At 53.8% G+C, this 21,855-nt stretch overlaps 1 protein-coding gene across 1 annotated transcript; it reads right to left on the bottom strand.

Annotated features, from left to right (window-relative positions):
* Nucleotides 1-24: 24 nt before the first annotated feature.
* Nucleotides 25-21,672, bottom strand: Asic4 (acid sensing ion channel subunit family member 4). The gene is given in 11 exon segments (XM_032901411.1): nucleotides 25-827; nucleotides 975-1,079; nucleotides 1,262-1,341; nucleotides 1,420-1,511; nucleotides 1,977-2,130; nucleotides 4,542-4,598; nucleotides 5,031-5,193; nucleotides 5,379-5,506; nucleotides 5,608-5,752; nucleotides 20,703-21,323; nucleotides 21,325-21,672. Coding segments are annotated over 11 exon segments (2,001 nt in total). The 5' UTR covers nucleotides 21,667-21,672; the 3' UTR covers nucleotides 25-713.
* Nucleotides 21,673-21,855: the final 183 nt, after the last annotated feature.

The following is a 21,855-nucleotide window of genomic DNA, read 5'->3' as shown; positions in this document are numbered from 1 at the left end:
GAAACAGACACACAGAAACAGACACAGAATTCTTTGTGTCTCTTTATTCCCAAGTTCACCAGCACTTTATAAAACCAGTCTCTAGGGAGCAAGGTCTGAGAAGGCCACTCCCTTTCCCCCTAAGCTTAGCCAAGGTCTGAAAGGTCTTTCCACCCACTCCCCACGAAGGGAACTTGTGGTGGGGCTGGTACAGGGGGAACTGGGAGCTGGGCCAGGCCTGCTGGGCCACCCACTCCCCCTGCCAAGAGGGAGCTGGGCCTGGAAAGAGGGAAGTAGAACCAGCCCAACATGCCTGGGTCCCAAGGAGTTGCCTTCTGCCATTAGGGTTGGGACCCTGACTATCCTGTATCACCCTCCCCTGCAGCCCCACCCTTCTATGTCTGTGTCCCCCCCCACCCAGTCCCTAAATATATACAAATGTACAGAGGGGCTCTACCAGGGTTCCGCCTTCCCCCTCTCTTCCTCCCTCCCCTCCTCAGGGGCCTCTAGTCCGGTCTCTAGCCCTTCCTGGACACCTGCCTGGGAGCAGGGAGTATGGACAAGAAGGACCCTTGTGCAAGGCAGCTGAGCCTAGGTCAGGGAGAGCAGGACCCTAGTCCTGGCCTCTCAGTGAGCACCACCCCTTCCCTTAGCCCTGGGCTGCCCCAGACCTTCTGTCCCAGGAATAGGAGATGTGTGGGGTTTCATGGGTACTTTCCCCACACAGCACCATCCTAGCAAGCAAAGTCTTCAAAGAGGCTTCCTGGGGGGCCGTGGGGGTGGTGATGGTTGGGAAGCAGGCTGCTAGCCCCCCCACCCTCAGCACGGCCTCGACTTGGACAGGGACTCTGAAATGAAAAGGGGACAGATGGGACAGTGGTCAAGTTGTGTATTCAAGTCTCAAGTTGTCTTCTCCCTTGGGGTGTCTTGGGAACTTTCAGGAAGTGGCTCTGGGGAAAGGGAGTTCTTCCAGGTTGGGAGGAGAGGTCACCTACCTGTTCCTTCAGTTCCTGCAGCCCCAAAGTGGAGATGCCCCCAGTGGACGTCCGAAGTGGGGTCTTGGGCCGTCGCCACACCCTCTTGAGTCGATCCCAGGAGACCTTGCAGGTCAAAGTAGGGTGTTGAAGAGGCCTCAGTTATAGGACTTGGTGCCTAATAAGGCACCAGTAGGGCTCCGCGTTCCTCAACCCAGCCTCTTCAGACCCAGGCTCTCAGGCACTTCTAGAACCCCGAGTCCACTGCCCACTCAGGAGCCTGCACCACTCTCTCTGCCTTTCCTTACCTCATAGATGTAGTCAAGGATCTCCAGCAAGGTGAGGATGCTAGCCCCAATGAACAGGCCCATCTGTCCCCCAAGGTCCCCTGAGAAGAAAGAGGGAAGGGTCAGTGGGAACAGGCTGGGCTGATCCACACATGAGTGTGGCAAGGGTCAGGACTTACCCAGCAAGGCTGACAGACCGTAGGCAGCTCGCTGTTCCATGGCTTCAGAGGTTAGGGCCTCAAAGAAGACATCCAGGACCAAGAAGTTTTCCCTGGAAGACACGAAATGACACCTGTGTGGGGCTACTGGTCTTCCTGAGGCAGCTGGCAAGGTCCTCCCCAGTCCAGCTGATGCTCATCTAAGACCCCTATGTGCTGTGAAGCTGGCAACCTCAGGGTCCGGCTGTGTTAGCTTTGAGTTTTTGTCGTGGTGGTTGTTTTGCTTTGTCTTTCTGAGAAAGGGTTTCATAGAGCCCTGGCCTTGAACTCCCTATGTGTCTGAGGAGAAGGACATACAAATGGGTCTAAATTGGTGTCCTATAAACGGGATCTGTGCAGTGGCAGGGATACAAGAGCTGTGGCAGCTCAGAAGAGGACCAGGATGTAACGCAGATTGTGAATGGCACTCTGACAGAAGCCCAGTACACACAAAGAGGGCAGCTCCTTCTCGGTCTTTTCTGTGCCCCAGGCCTGTTGAAGGGCTCTCCCCACACAGCTCCTCTGTGGGCGTGTCTTACCTTATGTAGGTCTCATTGCGGTTGTACTTCCTCGCCAGGTACCTGGCAGAGCCCCTGTTGGGGATCTTGACCATGGAGATCTCTTTGCCGTAACGAGTCAGGTTGCAGGGTGTAGGGCAGAAGCATGGGCCCTCAGAGCCCCCACCCAGGGAGTCTGCAACACAAAGGCACCAGTTGCAGCAGGGAGGGTGGGCCACAGGCACAGTAGCTATGGGGACAGGCACAGAGACTATCTTGAACTGGCATGTCTATTCAGAAGGCCAGACCTGTCACCTTCTAGAGCATGCTGACTGGGGGCCCCGTCAGACCAACTTTAAATGACCCATGACAGCTGCATCTATACGTCTCTCCCTCTGTCCTTAGCTCCCTGGAACAAGGAGATCCCATGGCTCAGAAGGAGGTGAGAGCACATCTGCCAGAATTAGTCAGTGTGGGATCTCAGTCACACAAGCAAGGGATTAGGGGAAGGATGCTGGATGGGATGGGTGGGAGGGGGGATGGATGGATGATGGGTGAATGAAGGATGGATAGATGAATGGATGATAGATGGATGGATGGATGGAGGATGGATGGATGGATGGATGGATGATGGATGGATGGAGGGATGATGGATGGATGGAGGATGGATGGATGGATGGATGATGGATGGATGGATGATGGATAGATGGGATGATGGATGGATGGAGGATGGATGATGGATGGATGGATGGATTGAGGATGGATGTATGGATGATGGATGGATGGATGATGGATGGATGGATGGATGATGGATGGATGGAGGGATGATGGATGGATGGATGATGGATGGATGGATGATGGATGGATGGATGGATGGATGGATGATGGATGGATGGATGGATGGGTGGATGGATGGATGGATGGGTGAACAGAATAAACTGACAGGATCACACTTGATAGGCTAGGATGTCTCTGCTTGCCCCTTTGGTCCCCCATTTCACTCTCTTCTTGTCTTATACCCCAGGGGCTGATCCTTGCCAACCGCATAACCTCGACACCTTTGCCCTCCAGCCTGTGGTCAGGCAGGTCAGAGGGAGTGGGAGGGTATGTATGTGTGTACTTCTTTCCAGTTTCTCCAGTTACCAGGCTACGGATAGGTAGGGCTGCATTCTTCTGTGCCACACTGCCCTCTCAGACAGCCCCAAGTAGGGGCTCAAGCTCCCCCCCCACTGCCCTCCCTACCCCCTTCTCTCTGTCTGTCTCAGTTTCATGATGCTCCTTCATTCCTTCAGGCCTAAGAGCGAAGGCTCCCTGGTGTCACCTATTGTGTGACTCCCTTATCCAGCGGATACATCTGTTCCTTTGTTTAATGCTCTCCAGTCACACACTTCACAGGTGCAGGTGTTATGGCGTATAGAGGAGAGCCTGGTATGCTAGTCTGCTACCCTAGCATCTCGAACGCATCCCCGGAGGCCCATCAAATCTAGATTTCTGCAGTGAGTTCTGGTGCCCTGCTTCAAACTCTCCATTCTGATCACTTTCTCACTCACTCACCCTTTTACTTCGCCTTAAGTCCTGTCGGCTTCCAAGAACCTCTCTTTTCCACTCTCTGCTCCCTCCTTTGACCTCTGCCTCCAGCTCTACTGATCTGTGGGTACCCTAGACAAAGCAAGCTTTCTCAAGCTACAAGGTCTCTGGGACATAGGACATGCTATCTCTACTATGTAGTCAAATCTTGACTAATATGTAAGGGGCTTTTCATGTAGAATCATCCCTGCCTTTCCAGACTGGGGCTATGTGTTCCTCCCCAGGTCCTTATATAACACCCGTGGGATACCCCTGTTAAAGAACCATTGCTCTGTGCTAGCATGTGTCCTTACTAAGTGTTCATGGGCAGGGCTCTTGAACCCTCATTCACTCTGAATGCACACAACAAGTTGAGCAGGTCTAGAGAATGAATCAATCAGTAGTTAAGCGTGGATGGATGGATGGATGGATGGGTGGGTGGGTGGGTGGATGGATGGATGGGTGGGTGGGTGGATGGGTGGGTGGGTGGGTGGGTGGATGGATGGATGGATGGGTGGATGGGTGGATGGATGGATGGATGGGTGGGTGGGTGGGTGGATGGATGGATGGATGAGTGGATGGGTGGGTGGATGGATGGATGGATGGATGGGTGGATGGATGGATGGGTGGGTGGGTGGAAAGGTGGTAGATGAGCTGCAGCTCAGGGAGACCTGTGGAAAGATAGAGTTTTGCCCAGCAATGTATTTTTCCTAGAGCTCAGCGAGAAGTCATTTTATTTTTTCAGAGAAAGGGGGTTGGGGGCGGGGGGAATACTGACTGGGAGAACTGAGACAGGCTTCACTCCCAGTCTTGGTTTTCTGTAGCATCCCCATGGTCTGTCATCACTCACCAAGTGTCTGAACCTATAGAAGCCATTAGGATCCACCCCCACCTCCACCTCCCACTGAGATGTGAACAGCTCAACTTCATCAAGACCCCTCTAGAACAGACTGGGAGGAGAAGTGACAGGACACAGGGGCGATGGGCACACAGAGGGATGAAGGAATGATGAGAGGCGGGGAAGGGGAAGGCAGCACACACCCAGTGTGTGGTCGGCACATTCAATGTAGATATTTGGCGGGCAGATGGTCTCATTGCCTGAAAAGAGAGAAGAACATTTCTGAGATCTACAGTCCTTTCCCTTCTCCCTTACCACACACCCATGTAGACATCTACATGTATGCGTGTTTGCACATATGCATAACAGATCAATGTATACATACACATGCATAAAAACAGTGAAACATACACGCACATATGCAGGCAATTGTATGTTTGCATACACAATCATGTGTGCGTTCTTCAGTTCATACACACAACCCCAAAACACATACACACGAATACATATCAGCATGCATGCAAGCATGGGCACCCATGTGTTCCCAAATACACGAACACATGTAAGTATCCAGACATACACATGAGCACATGCTCAGGCGTGTAGATGCGTGTACATGTTGTACACATTTCTGCCCCTGGAGGTTCAGGAGCTCAGAAAAGTGGCACCGAAGACTGGCTGGAGGTGCCCACCTGGCATGTGCACCATCCGGCAGTGGCAGCGCTGAAGCACGGCCTCCTTCTCACAGCGCAGTCGGCAGGCAGACACACTATAGGCTGAGTAGCCCTGAAGCTCAGGCTCCCTGAGCTTGCTTTCCGCCCGGCAGTTGCCCCAAGGCTGGGGCAGATAAGTTAGCTGCAGAGATGGGGCATGACAAGGTCAAGGCCAAGTGTGTCCGTCAGGACCAGTCCTCCAGTGTCAATAGCCCAGCAAGGGCCACTGGGCTGGCAGACTGAGTATCTGCAAGGCAGATCTGGCCAGCAGCCCTTTGAGCAGTGCTTTGCCCTGTGCTCAGCCTAGGCCTAGCTGGGAATGCTCACCCGCTGTTCCTGGCAGGACACAAAAGTCTGGAAGCCTGGGGACACACCGAACCCCAGCTGGTGGATGTAGGGAGGCTCCTCCTGGCTGTGGATCTGCACCCGGATCCCTGCCTCGAATGATGTCTCATCTGCACAGCAGAGATGAGGGGCTTCAGAACCCCCGCTAGGCGGAGAGCAGAGCCCAGGCCCCATCCCTGAGTTGGCCCTTATCCCTTTCCCGCCTGCATACTTGTCTCCCTCCATATGGGTAGGTATTCCTCCTGCTGGATGTCTAGCATGATCTCCAGGCCACTACCCATGCCGCCTGCCCTGCTGGGCAGTGAACTCTGAGGATCTGCATTGAAGGTGTAACACTTTCCATAGCGAGTATAGACCTGGAGGGAGAAAGAACACAAACAGAACTCTTTTATTTTGGGGGGGGGTGTCAGGTTTTTACTGTTTAGTTCAAATTGGATGTGCTTCTCCCCAGGGCCTTGCAGTACCCTAGAAATTCCCCTACCCAAGATTTGCTATGCTGTGTTAACAAGAGCCCCCTGTGTAGCTGGCCTTGCATTCCCAATCCTCCTGCTTTAACTACCCAAGAGCTCGGAGTACAGAAATGCACCACCATGGTAGGCTCCGAACTCCTGCTATCCCACCAATTCCTGTCCTCCCTCCTCTGAGTAAAGGGTCCTCCCACTGCTACTTAGGGTTCTTTTGGTTTTTGGGGGTTTTTTGAGTAAGGATCCCTAAAATCCTCATCCCCCTGCCCTCCATAACAATTCTAAAATGGTCTCCACCTATGCGGTCTCCCTTCATCTATCCCTTACCTCTGTTTTCCACACAGCAGTCAGAACACTCAAGCCAAGTCCCCTGCCAGACTCTAGTCTCTATAGCTTACGTTGTAAACCTCAAGTATACACAATAAAACTTATTTTATTCTTTGGCATTTGTGCGTATTCACATGCGGTGAAGGCCGGAGACTAATGTCTGGAATTTCCCTCAGTCATTCTCTCCCTTACTTGTGGAGACAGAACCTTTCACTGAACATGAAGACCATCAAGTCGGCTAGGCTGGCTGGCCAGTCAGCTCTAAGGATGCTCTCGTCTCTGCCTCCCCAGCACTGGAATTACACACACACACACACACACACACACACACACACACACACACACACACCACGCACACACACACGCACACACACACACACACACATGCACACATGCAGGCACGTACATGCACACGCACACACACACCACTGAACAGCTTTTTACATGGATGCTGGAGGGCAGAGTCCTCGTGCTTGCACAGCAAGCTCTTCATCAACTGAGCCATCTCTCCAGTCCCAGCAAAAGTTATCTTTAAGCAAAACTAAGCGATAGCTTTTCACTTTCCAGAGAATAAAGTCAGACTCTTTCCTTGGCCTTAAAGTTGCCCTTCAGTGTGACCCAGGCCCTCTTCCTCCTTTTCCACTCCTGAATCTGTGAATCAAACATCTAGTCCTGTTCACCTCAGGCCTTAGTTGTTGTTCCCTCTCGTGGAGTGGCAGAGCTAACTGTCTACTTACCTCAGACCTGAGACCTTGCTCTGCTCCTCATCTCCCCATTTCACTGTCATTGCCCATGTTCCCCAGTGGAGATCAAACTGTACGGGTGCAGGGAGCCTGTCTGTTATCCCATGCATTTGTCCCATCGTGGGGACACTTTCATAAACCTTTACTATCCAAAGCCCATCTCATGTCTCCTGGACAAGCATTCTCCCCAAACAACACCAGATGGCGCTGGTGACCCAAGGATGAAGGCACAGGCTCGGACTGGGGATTTTTGAGGCTGCCTGGAGTCACTGAGCAGCTGGAGTGGGAGAGCTACTGAGAAAGAGGCAGATTCTAGTCGCCGTCCCCCTGCCCGGCTCACCCCACAGGGATGTGCCCCTGGGTCAAACCCATCACAGGCAGCACCTTCTCTGGGAGTGAGGGGTCAGTGCGCTCCAACATTACCCCTCCCCTTTTCTTGGGAACGTGTTCACACTGTAAAAGCTGGGAAAAGGCATGGAATGGCTTGGAGGGAAGAGATCTGTTCAGACTCCTGAAGCGGGAGAGTTCTGAAGGAAGAGGCAGAACTGAAGGCGGGAAGTGGGGCTCTGCTGCAACCTGAGGGCACCATCAGGGACACCTTGAGGGTAAAGTTCTGTCCTTCCTTCTCTGCTGAGCCAGTTACACCTGCCGCTTCAGCAACCCTTCTCCTACCACCCCCACCCCCGGTACAGCCTTTACCCAATCTGATTTCTGAAACAGCAGAATACACATAGCAGGCACCTTGACATTTACAAAACATGAAAACATCTACTGCTACCTACACCATGTCACACCCACCCAGTGCTTCTGACTTCAGATGTGCTTGATAACCTTGGTTCCAGAGAGGGAAACTGGGGCTCAGAGAGGTGAGGTGACACTAATGAAGCCACACAGCTAGTGAGTAGATGGAACTCATGAGAATGCAAAGGTCCGGAGACTCCCATAATCCATTGCCAGCCTCCTCCCAACCCAAACCTACCCAGCTCCCACCTCGGGGTGGAAAGAGGCAGGAAGTGCCTCATCCTGGAATTTCCTTTTCTCTGTTCTTCTTTCCCTTCAGTTCTATTCCTCAGCCCCATCCTCTCCATGTCACCTGCCTTTCCTTCCTCATCTGTCCCTCCCCAGCTTCTGGGTTCTAGTCCTAGCCCTGATCTGTATCACTCCTGTGTCCACCTGGACCCACCATCACAGTCTGTCCCTGAGGGGCAGGAATGGACATCACAGATATCTTAGAGTATGTTAGGTTAGGTGCTCAGTCTAATAGAATCATCACGACTGCCCCCAAGGGCAGTATTACTATCTCCTCATTCCACAGACAGGAGTCAGAAGCTCAGAGAACTGGACCAGTTTGCAGAGGTCTCCAAGATCAGCGCTCCTCAAATGCCAATTTGTACCCAGATCCCCTCTGTAAAGTGCTGGTTCTGGTTTAATACATGGAGGTAGACGAATTCCCAGGAATGAAACTTGCTGATCTATGGACCACACAGTAAGTAGAAATAAACAAGGCATGGTGTCACAAGCCTGTAATCCCAGCAGCTCTGGACCAATGCAGGAGAACCATGAATTCATGGCCTGCCTGGGCTACAAACTGGGTTCAAGGTTAGCTCTAGTGACTTAGTGAGACTCTGTCTCAAAAAGTAGAGGGTCATGGGTCTAGCTCAGTGGTGGAGTGATTGGCTACTATGGGAGGTCCTAGGTGGCATCCCTGGCGCTGAAACTGAAAATAACTAGAAGCCATACAAGAGTCAAGCAAGACAGCTTGGGTCTAGTCATGGCTCTCAGGCATGACGGGAGAGAAAGGAACCTCAAGTGTGCTGAGTGCAAGTCTCCTGGCTTCCTAGTGGTGTGGGGAAGGCAGATGATACAGGAAAGGAACAAGTAAGCACCCAACATTTTCCTGGTTCAGGCCAAGAAGATTCTGGAATCAGTTCTTGCCAACTCAGCCAGTTTTGAGTGCATGCTTGAGTTGAGAGGCTAAATGAGACTCAAGCTCTGTGAGGGAAGCCTGGGTTTGTGTTGCTCACATGACCGTGTCTGTCACGGCCTCCGAAGCTTGGCCTCACTCACAGGTTTCCAACTCCCGAAGCCTGGGGTCCTGCTTCCCTCTTAGCATTCCAAGTCCTGTGAGGCCAGGAAAGGGAGGGCCGGCGGAGGACAGGAGAAAGGCGAGCATGATCAAACATCCTCATTTTTGTCCCAGATCAAAATTTTCTTTCTTTCTTTTAGAATTTCATACATGAGTACATGTCTCGGGTCTTTTGAGAAGTGCTTTTGATAGATCCTCTCCTCGGATCCTTTCACACGAGCCACATGAGGTGATCATTGTTGCCCCCTCGTGAAGGATGACGTGATTGAAGCTCAGAGACGGAAAGCAGCTAAGTATACACAGCAAGCAAAGAGCAGTAGAGGTTTGAACAGGATGGAGCCCTACTTAGAATACAACCAGGACTTGTGAAGCACCCTGGTGGGTGCTCCGTGGGGGAAAGATGTTTGGGGCTCTTCCTGTAGGCTTACATGTCAACATGTGTACACAGACACATCTGCTACTGGATAGGGTGGAGCTTATTTCTGACTCAGGAGGAGTCGATTACCTGGCAGGTGCACAGGTGAAGTAGTTGTCCTGGAGACAGGGCGATGGGTGACACAGAAAGTAGTCCAGGTCCAAAGGACTTTCCACAGAGGCTGGACAGGCCAGACTGGCAGGTCTGGGCCACCTGCACAGCTTGGGTCAGGCCCCACTGCTGGGAAGAGCGGGTCGTTGCCCTGGAGACAGTCCCTGGCCCAGGCAGTGATGGTGGAGTCAGCCACCAGCTCCTAAGTGGTAGAATTCTGGTGGCGGCACAGCCCGCAGCCTCTTCCATGGAGACGGCACGACTGTTCAGCCACAAGGTCCCACTGGCTGTCCACTACTCCCTCCCCACAGGCTGGCCTGGAAGGATGTGTAAACAAGAGTGGAGAGCCTAGAGGCCCAATCATAGAGAGTTGGTGCTGGACCAGGAAGTGTTCTGATGGCAGCAGGGCCATCTCCAGATAACCTCAGCTTCTAAGCTCTTCCCATGGGGCCTTGATCCTTTCGGAGCCCTAACACCTCCTCTCCATCTTGACTTCTGAACCTCTGCTACCTGCCCTAGCTGGAGTGTGTGACCTTAGAACTTCCTTGAGCTGAAGGCGAGTGGTCTGTAAGCAGGTGGCCCTAGGATCCCTCTGCCAGCTTCCTCTAGCTAGCCCTTCACTGGTCCCTCTCTGACTATCTCTCCCTGCAGTGCTGACCTGAATCACTGCCAGTTTCCTGCTCTAGGTCTATCTGCCAACCGCTTCTGTAGATCCCTAGGTCTACATTTTCTGGGTGCCCAGCCCGTTATCCCTCCAGACTCGGTTTCTCTGCACCCAGCCCTTGGCCGTCCTGTTTACCATCCAAACCCCTTGCTCTCCCAAAGCCTAGATGCTGCCTGCCCTCTTTGTCCCTCGCCCTCTGTTCCTCTATCCTATTTGCTTTTCTCTCTGTTCATCTTCCATGTAAGTATTCAGTTCCTACATCTTGTCTTCCTCCTAGATTTTACTAGGGGCCCAAGCTTGCCCTGATGTCCTCCTCCCTGTAGTCTCTCCCTCCCCATCTGCCCGAGACAATGATCAGGAGCTGGAAGAGATCTGTCCAGAGCTTGCTTTCCTGAGCGATGGCTTCTCTCTCAGCCCTCTGAGCTCCATCCATCCACAGCTCCCATTTCCCAAGATAGCTCTCCCTGCCCGGCTGCTGGCTCCCCCCACCCAACCCCTACCCCAGCCCTCCCTAGCTCTTCTTCCTCCCTGTAGCCACAGAGCCCACAGGGTTAATAGCCAATTAGTAGGGCCAGGGCTCAGCTATGTGGGAGAAGGCCCTGGGCCTCCGGGAGATAAGCAGCAGCCAGAAGCAGCAAGGACCAGGCAGCTAATCCCACAGCTAATCTGCAGCTCGGGCCTTATCTACACCGCCTTCTGGGCACCCAGCTTCTGCCAAGACCCCAGTACCTCCCGCCTAGCTACTTCTCTGTGGATGGTAGCCCTTCTCCTTTATCCCTCTGCCCTCCTCTGTGAGACCCACCCTTATGCCTCCTTCTTAGGTGCCCTGGAATGAACTCCCCTTCACCCTGCAGTACTCTGGCATCCACTGTGGACCAATAGTGGATTCTTCTTCATCCAGCCCTCACTAGCATCTCCAGAGGGAGTGCGCCTAAGCCATGACTTTACTCAGGGGTGACCCAGGATGCAGGCTCAGCGCTTCGTCCTCCTCTCGCCTCTCCAGGGGCAGAGGAAGAAACTCAACACAAATTGCTTGGATATCTGTGCTGGTCAGAAGTTTGGGGTCACTCAGACCAACCCCCAGCCCCATGACCCATTGTGCAAAGGCTAAATCAGAAACCATGAGATGCCGTTCCCCATCCAAGAACGCACAAATGATAAGATTCAGCATTGCAACCCAGCCTGCCTCCCCAACTAGTGCCAGGAGTCTTTACTAATTTTGTCCCCTCCCTGGGAGTCACTAGACAGACACTAAGTCCAGCAACCTGCAGTCTGAATTAGTGATTTTTTTGACTTTTCTGAACCTCAGTTTTCTCTTCTGTCAAATGGAATCTTCCAGAACATTTCTGCCTGACTTGTTTCTGGGGATAATTGTAAGCTTTGAAGGAAAAAAAAAAAGTAGCAAGTCCCAAAGCAAGCACCTGTTAGTCCCAGATACTCAGGAGTCTAAGGCAGGAGGATCGCTTCAGCCCTGGAATTTGGGTGACATACTGAGCTCCCCTTAAGTAAACAGACATTTGTAAAAATGAAATCATATTTATGACTCCCCAGCATTGGTCTGTGATGGTGGAATAGAAGCCAGAGAACACGGGAGAAGGGACAGAGTTGGGAGCCCGACAAAGCAGTGTTCAAATCCTGCCTCTTCCTCTAATCGTAATAAACAGCTTCTAGATCAAGAGCTGGGTGCCTGACAGGCCTTGGTTTGCTCCTCCATAAAAGGCAACCAGCAATTCCTCCTCCTCAGGTTAAGACTGCAGATTAGAGATAAACTCCAGAGTGATGCATGACCCTGGCACTCAGCAGGAGGGGGAAGAGGGGAAGGCAGGGGGTGACCTAGGGAAGGGAGCATCCAGCCAGACAGCACAGCCCGTCCATCTTCACAGAGCATCCTGCCTCTCAGTAAAGATGTCTGCCCTTGGCGGGTGATCAGCGGAGCTTTTTCAGAGCAAAGCTCACAGGTTCTGAGATGTGGCTCTTCCAGCCAAGGGGAAGCTCAGCCTGGCTTACCTCTAAAATTTGTTTTTATTGAGGTCTGTGGGATTCAGATCCCTTTGGCCCTCCATATTTTCATCTGTGAAATGGGAATAAAATCAGATACCCTTCAAAGTTGGCATGAGAAAAGAGATAATTATATAACACATTAGCAAGAGCAAAGTTTTTTGAATGCCTGCTCTGAACCAAGCAGTGACTTGAGTACTTTGCATAAATAAACTCTTTAATGTTGGAAGAAGAGATGATAGAAGCTATTCTTATTGCCCCCCATTTCACAGATGAATGGTGGAGGCACAGAGAGGTCAAGAAACTTTGCCAAGGTCACATGATGTAGCAGAACAGAGAACAATGGGTGTTGGAACATCCCATGTGTCCAGCAGTATTCCTTAAGCCTTTATGATGTGTCAGACACTGGGTTTGACACAGAGGATACATCCCAGAACAAAACAGTTTTTCTGAAGGAGTTTGCTGTGGGATGTGGAGGCATGAATTCATTTAAGAACCTGAGCACCTACGCCATGTGCCAGGCATATTCAAAGTGCCAGGTCCACAAGAGGGAACGGAACACAAACCTCACAATCACACAAATAGATACTACTGGCTGTGCTCCATGCTGTGGTGGAGATCCCAGCCAAGGCAGCTGCTGCTGCTGCAACAGGAGGTCGCTTCCGGTTGGAGAATTAGGGAAAGCGTCTTTTGAGGAAGCTGGCTGGCCCACTCCCCAGGAAGGACATCAGATAGACCTATGTTTTTAGTACCCAGTTCTCAGTACCTAATGCCTCCCACGCGCTTTTCAAGGAGTCTGCCTCCCGAGGTGGGTCTCGGAATGGCGGTGGTAATGTTGGTTCAAACGTAAGCATGAGACTCATGGGTGTGAAGGAGGAGTTGGCTAAGGTCCAGTAGCCAGCATGTGAGAAATTGTGGGAGTAGAAGTATGGAATGGGAGTCCAGGGTTGTTTTCCAAGTGGAAGAAGGCGGGACTCCAGGACCCAAGTAAACAGTTACACCTGTTTCCGGGCAGCCATTGCCTAAAAATTAAACCCTAGAAAGAATTTCACAGGCGATAATGTTTTCAATCGGTAACTAAGTCCTTCCCTGGCATCCCTACCGCCTGATGCAAACAAAGCCTAGAAGAGTTTAGCACTCACAGTTGGTGGGCGGGAGTTTTCAATTCCAAGACTTGGGGATCCGTGGAGTAGGAGTGTGTGTGTGTGTGTGTGTGTGTGTGTGTGTGTGTGTGTGTGTGTGTGTGTGTGTGTGTGTGTGTGTGTGTGTGTGTGTAGGGTGTCCATTCGTCCGCTGGTTGACGAGTAGGTGGGCTCCCATCAGGGACCCCCTGCACTAAGGCTCACTTTGGCAGCACAGGCCTAGCTGCCCACCCCGCACTGCGAGGCTGCACCCACGGGCAACGCTTCCCGCTGGCCGCCTCTCCTGCGGGGCAGGCATCCATCACCGAGCAGCGCCCTCCCTCTGTCTCCTCCGGGTTCCTCGGCTCTCCTCCCTGGGTTCGCCTCATTTGCATTCCCTCGGCTCCCGGCTCCTCGGCAAAGTGACCTCCGTGCACACAGCAGCGCCAGAGGCTTCCACCGCGGAGGGAGACACCGTCGCCCGCCGCCCGCTGCGGCCGGGGAGGAGATCAGAGGGGCGGGAGGAGGGATGGCGCTGACCCGAGTAGACTGAGCTCTGGGCCAGAGCTGGGCGTGGCCAGTGAGCCTGGGAACTACCGAAAGGCCTGGTGCTGAGGCAGCGCTGAAGGACTTGAGTCAGATTTGAACCGGTGACCTCAGCCTCTAGCCCTACTGAAGTGAAATGTGGAAGTCACTCACCCCGAGGTCTGGGGAGCTGTCCCCTAGAAATGAAAACTCCATTTGAAACCAGAGGCTCCCAAACATCCCAACCTCCACTCGCATTCCTGATAGGGAGAAGCCTGCTCCACTGTGCAGTGGCCCAGGAGTCTCCAGCCCTCCCCAGGGTCTGTCCAGTCCCCTGTCCCCACTCCCCTAGCCAACCAAGCTGCCTCCCCCGCCCCCACTTGGTATTTACACCTTTCACACATTTGTAAGCTATTATCCTGTCCACGCTTAGTCACCGCTGAGCCAAGCGCCACGGATTTAGCTCCTTTAATCTTTCCTCCTAAATCAATCCTCCATTTCCCCTTAATCATCCCGTGGCTCCTCTCTGAACTCTCGCTGCTGCCTCGCCTGCCGCAGCCTATGCCTATCTCTCTGGAACTGCTCCCCCCACCCCCAGCCCCAAGCCGTGTCCCAAGGGCACTGTGAACATTCAGGGGGGTGGGCTGGATATTCTACCCGGCTACCCCCTGCTTGGGAGCCTAGGGAAGAAAAGCAGGCATCGCTGCCCTTTCTGGAAGACACACACACAGCATTGGAACTTTGCTGTTCTCAGTCCGAGGCTCAGTCTTCCTACCTACTCCCGCAGCACAGGGGGGTGGGGTAAGATGGGGTGGGGGTGCTCTGAAGATCCCTAAGCCTCTGTCACAGCCCACCAAACCCAAAAATAACGACAACAAAATGCACAACAATTCTGGTAGGTGAGGGCTTTTCCCCACTGCCCATGGAGCTGGTTGTCCCACCTCCTTGACCCAGATGCTTAAAGGAGGTGGATACGGGAGAGCCAGGAAGGTGGTGGGGAGTGGGAAAGCTCTTATCTCCCCAACCTGAGGTTGCTGTCTTTTCTCCTCCACCAGGGACCACCCTTAGCCTCCATCCCCACTTACTCCTCTCTCTGTCCAGGGTTGGATCCAGTAGCCTAGAGACTGGACTTTTTTGAGATCTATAGGACCCTTTCGCCTCCGGGTTTGATCCTTTCTGCCCCTCAATCCAGACCTGGATCAGCAGCCCTGCTCTCCACCACAAGAGGGGGCAGGTTTCTCCTGGAAGCCCAAGGACAGGGATGGGGGTTCACGAAGGAGGCCAGGAGAGGTACAGTATGGGGGCCATTTCTTCAGATGCTAATCAGCATCTTCCAGCAGTGCGCGAAGCTAGGTTGATAATGAGCCCAGCTCGGGGCTGATTCCTGATTAATGAAGAGGCTACAGGGCTTCTCGAGTGGGGCCGGGTGGGGCATGTCTCTCACGACCCTCCCCACTGCCCTTGAGGACCAGCCCTCTGTGACGATTGTCCTTGCTCTTCCCTTCAGGCGCACTTCCTTAATCTGATCCACCATCTTCACTGCCAATGCGGCCAGGCTGAGAGCGCCCCCTCCAGGAGGACTCGAGGAGCAGCAGCCAGTACAAAGTAAGGTGTGCTTTACACACCTGGGTTCTGCAATCTGAGCAGTAGGAAGTCTACAGGATTGTTAAAATCGGGGAACTTTTTTTTATTGAAATGAACTAGATTTGGAGCTTCTTTTGACACCTTGGAAGACTACCGACATCCTCACATGGGCAACAGTTAGCTGGAAATGAGGCTGAGGCTCCACCCTTCGCCACATATGATCATTAACTTTTCCCTCCTAGTTCCTCAAGGCAGGAGCAGCCTTCATCCAGATGTTCACTAAATGTGCACAAGGGTCACACCTCAGGACACAATGGGACCACAGGGACAGAGAACTGCCTAGGGGGGGTTCCGGCAAAATTAATAAAGTTCATCTGGAAGGTAAGAGGCCCGGACAAACATCAGAAATGCCCCCCCATAACCCCCCTCCAGAACCAAGGATTATAGGATAGGTCTGGAGTTGGGAAGTGAGCATGGAATTGCCCCTTCGATAGACAGTGGCACTGGGTTAGAGATTGAGCCCACCAATATTGACAGAACTATAACACTGGGCAAGACCAGGGACCAAGGAGGAGGCAAAATAGAAAGAGGAGATTGCTGAAAAGCCCCAAACTGGGCATCAGGGCAGCCAGAGTAGCACAGGGCTTACATGAAGTCCTCATTGCCTCAGAGTTGTCCTGGGTATCGGATGGGGAGGGCTGTGAAGGGAGGAGGAGGGCCGGGGGGGACTGCCCAGCTGGAAGAGGCCTTGTCTAATTGTGCCTGATTAGTAGAGAGGAAGAGAACAGGGCTAGTGATTAATAGTCACGGCAGTCACCAGCGTGTGGGGAAGGAGGATTGGGAGGGGGAGGGAAGCCTGTGAGCCAAGGGGGAATGGAGAGTGAGGAGGCCATGGAGCCTTGGCTTCCTGCCCTTCTAGGGGCTGTCTGTATGCTTTAATGGGGGGGCTGCATCGAGGAGCTGAGACCTGCCCCCACCTCCTAAGGGAGGCCCTCCTCCTTCCTGCTTCAATTTTCAGGCAGGGGCACGGAGGAGAAGAGAGCAAGGTCATGCCTGCCTCTGGGAAAAGTAGTATCTGCATCCACACGATTCGTTCAGACACCCCAAAGTCTCCAGCCATGCTCAGCTTAACCCGGGACCTCAGCTCGACTTTGTCACACCCTACAAAACATCACCATGTAGTCCCATCAGTAATTCCAGCCCTGATTCAGCCAGACAACCTGAACCTTAGTCACTGGTATGCTGTCCACGAAAACACACACTAGTTGCACACGCCACATCGCATTTCAGTTGCTCAACAGCCATGCGTGGCTAGTGACTACCTTGTTGAAAAATACAGACATAGGATGTCTCTATCTTTACAGGTTTGTCATCTAACACTGACCCATAGAGTGTATACACGTATACACACGTGCATGCTTGCTTGGGAAGGCTATAACCACACAGTGGACAGCGAAGGTCTGAGGGAAGACCCAGAGGATGGAGAGCAGCATTGCTCCAGAGCAGGGGTCAGACACCATCAAGTGATACTGAGAACAGTGAGATTAAGAGATGGCCAGGAGCTGCCCCGGTGGTGTTTGTGACAACTGGCACTCGCAGAGTGCACGTTGTGTGCGTGCCAGGTAGCGTACTAAACTCTTTTCAGGCATCTTCCCCTCAAAAGCACCCCAGAGACAATGTAATAAATACACAAATGGATGCTCGAAAAAGCATTTTGGTTTCCTTGAGGCCACATGAGGGAATAGAACTGAGGTACGAGTCCATGCGGTCAGACAGCTTCAGAACTCACACATAGCGTCCTGTCCCCCGTGGAGCGGAGATGCTTGGCTTTTAGAGCTGCCACCTTTGCATCTGTACAGAGCAAGCATGAAGGCTAGGGAGAGAGCTACTGCCTCCTACCAAGCTGACAGACTAAGCCATGATGGAGGGGGGGAGACCTGGGGCTGGGCACACAGTTGGGGGATAGTGGAAACAAAGAGGAAGGGCGAGCCCTCTACTGTGTCAGGGTGACGGGGTGATGGGGAAAATCTGAAGTACAAGTGGGAGAGGGCTGTGAGCTGACTGGAGGAGAGGAGAGAAGAGCTGAGGGCATGGGTGGAGGGGGCATGCGTGGAGGACAGTGGCGCCTTCAGAACCCCTGCCTCTCTTTCTCTCCTCTCGAAACCTCACTCTGGCTGCCTCATCCTTTAAGCCTCCCCAGCCCTCTTTTAGCCCAGAGTGGCCTCTCTCTCTGAACTCAGGCTCTTACCATCATGCACCTCATCTGGCAATTAATCCTGGCACCTTATGACATCGCTTGCATGGCTGATTAACTCTTGAATGGTTGCTTAGGCTTTTGAGGATCCCTGTCCTGTTCTACCATGTGACTGAAGGCATCTTGAGGACAGGGGTTGAGGACTAGGGCTTCCCCTCCCCCACAGGTCCTAGCAAGGAGCCCAGTGTGCATCGTGTGCACGCCACAGACCAGCATTTTGAGCGCCTGACTAGGAGTACATGAAGGGATATTTGGGAGCGTGGGGGTGAGCGCGATCTCAGTGGCACCAGAAGCAAGAGCAGCAGCTTAGGGGACTGGGGGAGGGCACATTACCCAGAGTAAAAATAGGCTGGAAAATGTGACATTTATTAACTTGGATTCCGGAGGAAAGGTCACAGCAGAGTGGGGAGTGGGAAGGAGGAAACAGAGAAGGCAACAGAAAACACATAACAGTCCCTCACTGAAGCCTGTCTGTCACCATCTCTGGCCATTTCATCGCCCACTCCCTGGCAGGTGCCACCTCAACCAGCTCACATTTTCAGCTCCTCACCCAAACCCTTCAAATCCCTATCATGTACCCCGACATCCTCACCACAGGGCTGAATCACCAACTCATGTCCTCACCGGAGGCTGCCAGTCTCACCTAGGAAACACATCCAATCTTCTCCAATACCACGGGCCAGCTCCTAACTGTCTCAGACTCAACTGAGTACTCTGGGTCCAGGAGGGATTATATACAGCAGGTGGGGGACAGGGTGTGAGCAGGAGGCTACGAGTCCAGGCTCGGATGGGCATGGGGGAATGGGAACCTCAAAAGGGGAATTCTGTCCCCAGTGCTTGTTTGGTCCCACTTGCACTGATGTCCCTGAAACAGATCCACCAGCACAGATCTACCAACTTTCTCTCTCTCTCTCTCTCTCTCTCTCTCTCTCTCTCTCTCTCTCTCTCTCTCTCTCTCTCCCCCCCCTTTCCATCCCCAGGGAACCTAGAGAAAGCTCTTCCTGTGCTTCCTCGCCCCCGTCCATCCCCAGGATTCCAAGAACTTTAGTCAAGCTTCGGTCAAGGGAATCCTTGCCCTGTATTCTCTGGACACCTCTTATCCTAACAGAAACCCTTGGTCACCTTCCCTTCACTCCCTAAGTGCTCTCCATCTCTCCTCCATTGATGTGTGTCATCGTTGTCCTTCCCCTCTCCTGCCCACCCCAACTGGAGCTAGGAAGCAGCAAACTCAGGGACACAAAGACCCCATTGATTTCTGCCCCAGCAGCACCTGCTGAGGCTGAGTTCCTCCCCACCCCCACCACAGAGGGGTGAAGCTGCAAGGCAGGAGTCCCACAGATCCCAAAGGCCACACTCACTTCGCACACCACTTCCCTCTTAGCTCGGGTCTTGGAGAGCAATGTTATATTTTCCTAGAAGACAGAGTGTGTAGCTAGACAACAGACTGCTCTTCCCTAATCCCACTCCTGGTACAATCTCCTCCCTCCTGCCCCTCTCTTCATGCTAATTCCTCCCACCAAACCCACCCACACAACCCAAAGCAAGAGGCCCTCGACTGCAGACGTGGCGGGGCCAGGAACCTGGTTGAGGCATGTTTCCTGGTAACACTGAGGCAGGGAGAGAGGGAGAGCTTGTGAGTGAGGAGCCAGGCTCTCAGGAAGGAACGAGCCCCTTGCTGCTGGCAGATGGGTGTGAGTGGGCCCCTCGGTGGGTGCCACTATACATTTGCTTACATACCAGCCAATAGCCACAAGGATGAGACCACACACACACACACACACACACACACACACACACACACAAAGATAGGCGTCAACTGGGGACTGGGGACAGACTCAAGCACACTGTGAGTAATAGCTTGTGAGTGTGTATGAAAGGAACTCTGATAGACCTGACAGCATCCAAGACACATCCCCCACACTCATACACCTGACGGCAGGAGGTGTGCAAGGGAGCAGGCAGAACTGACTCTCCACTTCTCGTGAGGGTACATGTATTTGTGTTCACATACATGGGGGTAATGGTGCTAGTTGTCTCTGCCTGGAGAATGGTGGACAGAAGTTGGGGTACGTTGGTCTCAGGAGCTGGGATGCCATCCCCAGCAGGACCCCATTCTTGGCAGCCATGAGCTGTGGTACAAGCAGGCAATGAGTATCTCTCTGGGTGTGTGGGTGTGCAGGTGTGCATCTGAGTGTAGTGACAGGGACACTGAGCGTGCATGGCAGGGAGTATGCAAGGAAACCATGTCCCTGAGCAGTAGAGTGTGTGCGCGCGTGTGTTCGTGTGCTAGCTCTGAGGATGAGTTATGCACATAGAGGGAATGAGTGATTCCCAGTGTGAGAGCCAGAGCCAGGCAAGGGAGCAGCAGGGACAGGGGAACCGGAGGGGGTGGGGGCACTGGCAAGCAGGACCGATCGACGAGGGGGGAGCATGAAAGAGGGGTGTGTGAGAACAGCTGTGAAGGGCTGTGTGTGTGTGTGAGAGGCACAGAAACGAGAGACTGGCATCCAGGATACACGAAGATCATCTTCATCCAGCTGGCTGTCCGGGCCAGCTCCCCAGAAGGCAGCCCTGAGTCCTTCCTTAGAGAGGGACACCTCTCCCCTCCAGCAACCCTCTCCCTGTCACATCGGTTTGGTGGGAAGAAGAATCCAGTAGCCCCCCGAAGAAAATGAGAAGAACAAAGTGGGGCTCAGTCTGTCTGGCCTTGGGATGAAGACCAGCTCCAGGGCCCTGAGTCCATCCACCCCTGGCCCCTGAACCTCGAACACAGCAGCAGCAGCAGCAGCATAGAAGAGGAGGGGGAGCTGTGCCACCGGGGTAAGCCCTTCCGAGCATCCACTGCTCCTGGGCAGAGGAGTCAGAGGGAAACACCAGCTGAGGGAGACACGAGGCCTGCCTCTGGTGGCAGAAGGAAGGGACGCCCTGTTGAGGATGCCCTCACGTACCACCCTCCACCCCCACATTAACTTCTGGCCACCCCAGGTTTAGGTGACCCAGCTGGTAGAACTCACCACAGAGAAGTTGCTGGCGGAGCAGTGGTGCCCACTGAAGTTGCAGCTCTTGAGCATGTCAGCAAGCTGGTGGCCAGTGCGGTTGAGGATGTCTACCATGTCAGGCTCTGGGTAGCGAAGGCCAGCTGCACGGTGCCCATCCCGGTCTTTGGGGGGCAGCCCTGTCAGATTGGCCAGGTGGAAGATATCAGCATCGCTGAGTGCCGAATGCCGGAAGCGGTTGATGTTGCAGAGGGTGACAGCCGGAAAGCCCGCCACTGGGGCTGGGGCAGCAGGGTCCATGGCTACCAGGTGAGGCCGGGTCAGGTAGCCCCTGGCCAGGCTGGCTGCCTGGTACAGGAAGGCAGCCAGTGAGGTGAGTAGGGCCAGTACCCACAGGGTTCTGCGCAGTCCATGGGGGCCTGGGCCACAGGCCCGGCCCAGCCCATGCAGAGTACTGGTGCTGGCAAAGGTAGCCAGGTCCCGAGGGGCTGCTGGCCCCTGAGCAGCCCCCAGGAGGCTCTGCTCATCCCCTGCCTCCTTCTCCTTGGGTTTTGCATCCTCCTCAGCAAATTTGATTTTGCACACAATCTCGATCGGCATCTGTCCCCGGCTGCTGGGACTGGCCAGAGCCTCACTGCTACTGTCCTTCCCTGGACAGCAGCCCTGGTGCCCTCCGGAGTGGTGGTGGTGGCAGCGGCTGCTCTTCTAAACTCAGGGCAACCAGGAGGAGGATGGGGACAGGGTGGGGGCCCGAGGTGGGGGCGTCACTCCCACTCCCAGCAGCTCCGCAGCCCGGGCGCTGCCTCTGTCGCTGCTGCCTCTGCTGCCGCTTGTCTCTCTCCTCGATCGTCTCCTTGTGGCTTCCCTTATCAGCACCCGCACAGCTGTCAGCCCCTGCGTGTGTCCCTGCGAGCAAGCGAGTGAGCGAGGGAGCAAGCGCTGCTCCGCCACGCCGCGCAGCCCCAGCCGCTCCGCTCAGCATGTGCTCTGGAGCCCACCCCGTGCTTAATAATTCAGGACATGTCAACAGCGTTTCACCGTCGGGCACTGGCACGGAGGCAGGAGCCAGGGCAGGGAGGGAAAAGCCCCACCCTACCCCAGCCCAGGATGGAGATTCCAGGACCGGGGTGCTTCTGAAACTCTCTCGCTGTACCTTAGAATGGTGTGGGGG

The sequence above is a fragment of the Rattus rattus genome, chromosome 4 (assembly GCF_011064425.1).
Source record: "Rattus rattus isolate New Zealand chromosome 4, Rrattus_CSIRO_v1, whole genome shotgun sequence".
NCBI lineage: Eukaryota > Metazoa > Chordata > Mammalia > Rodentia > Muridae > Rattus > Rattus rattus.
This window is presented reverse-complemented; position numbering and strand designations above follow the sequence as displayed.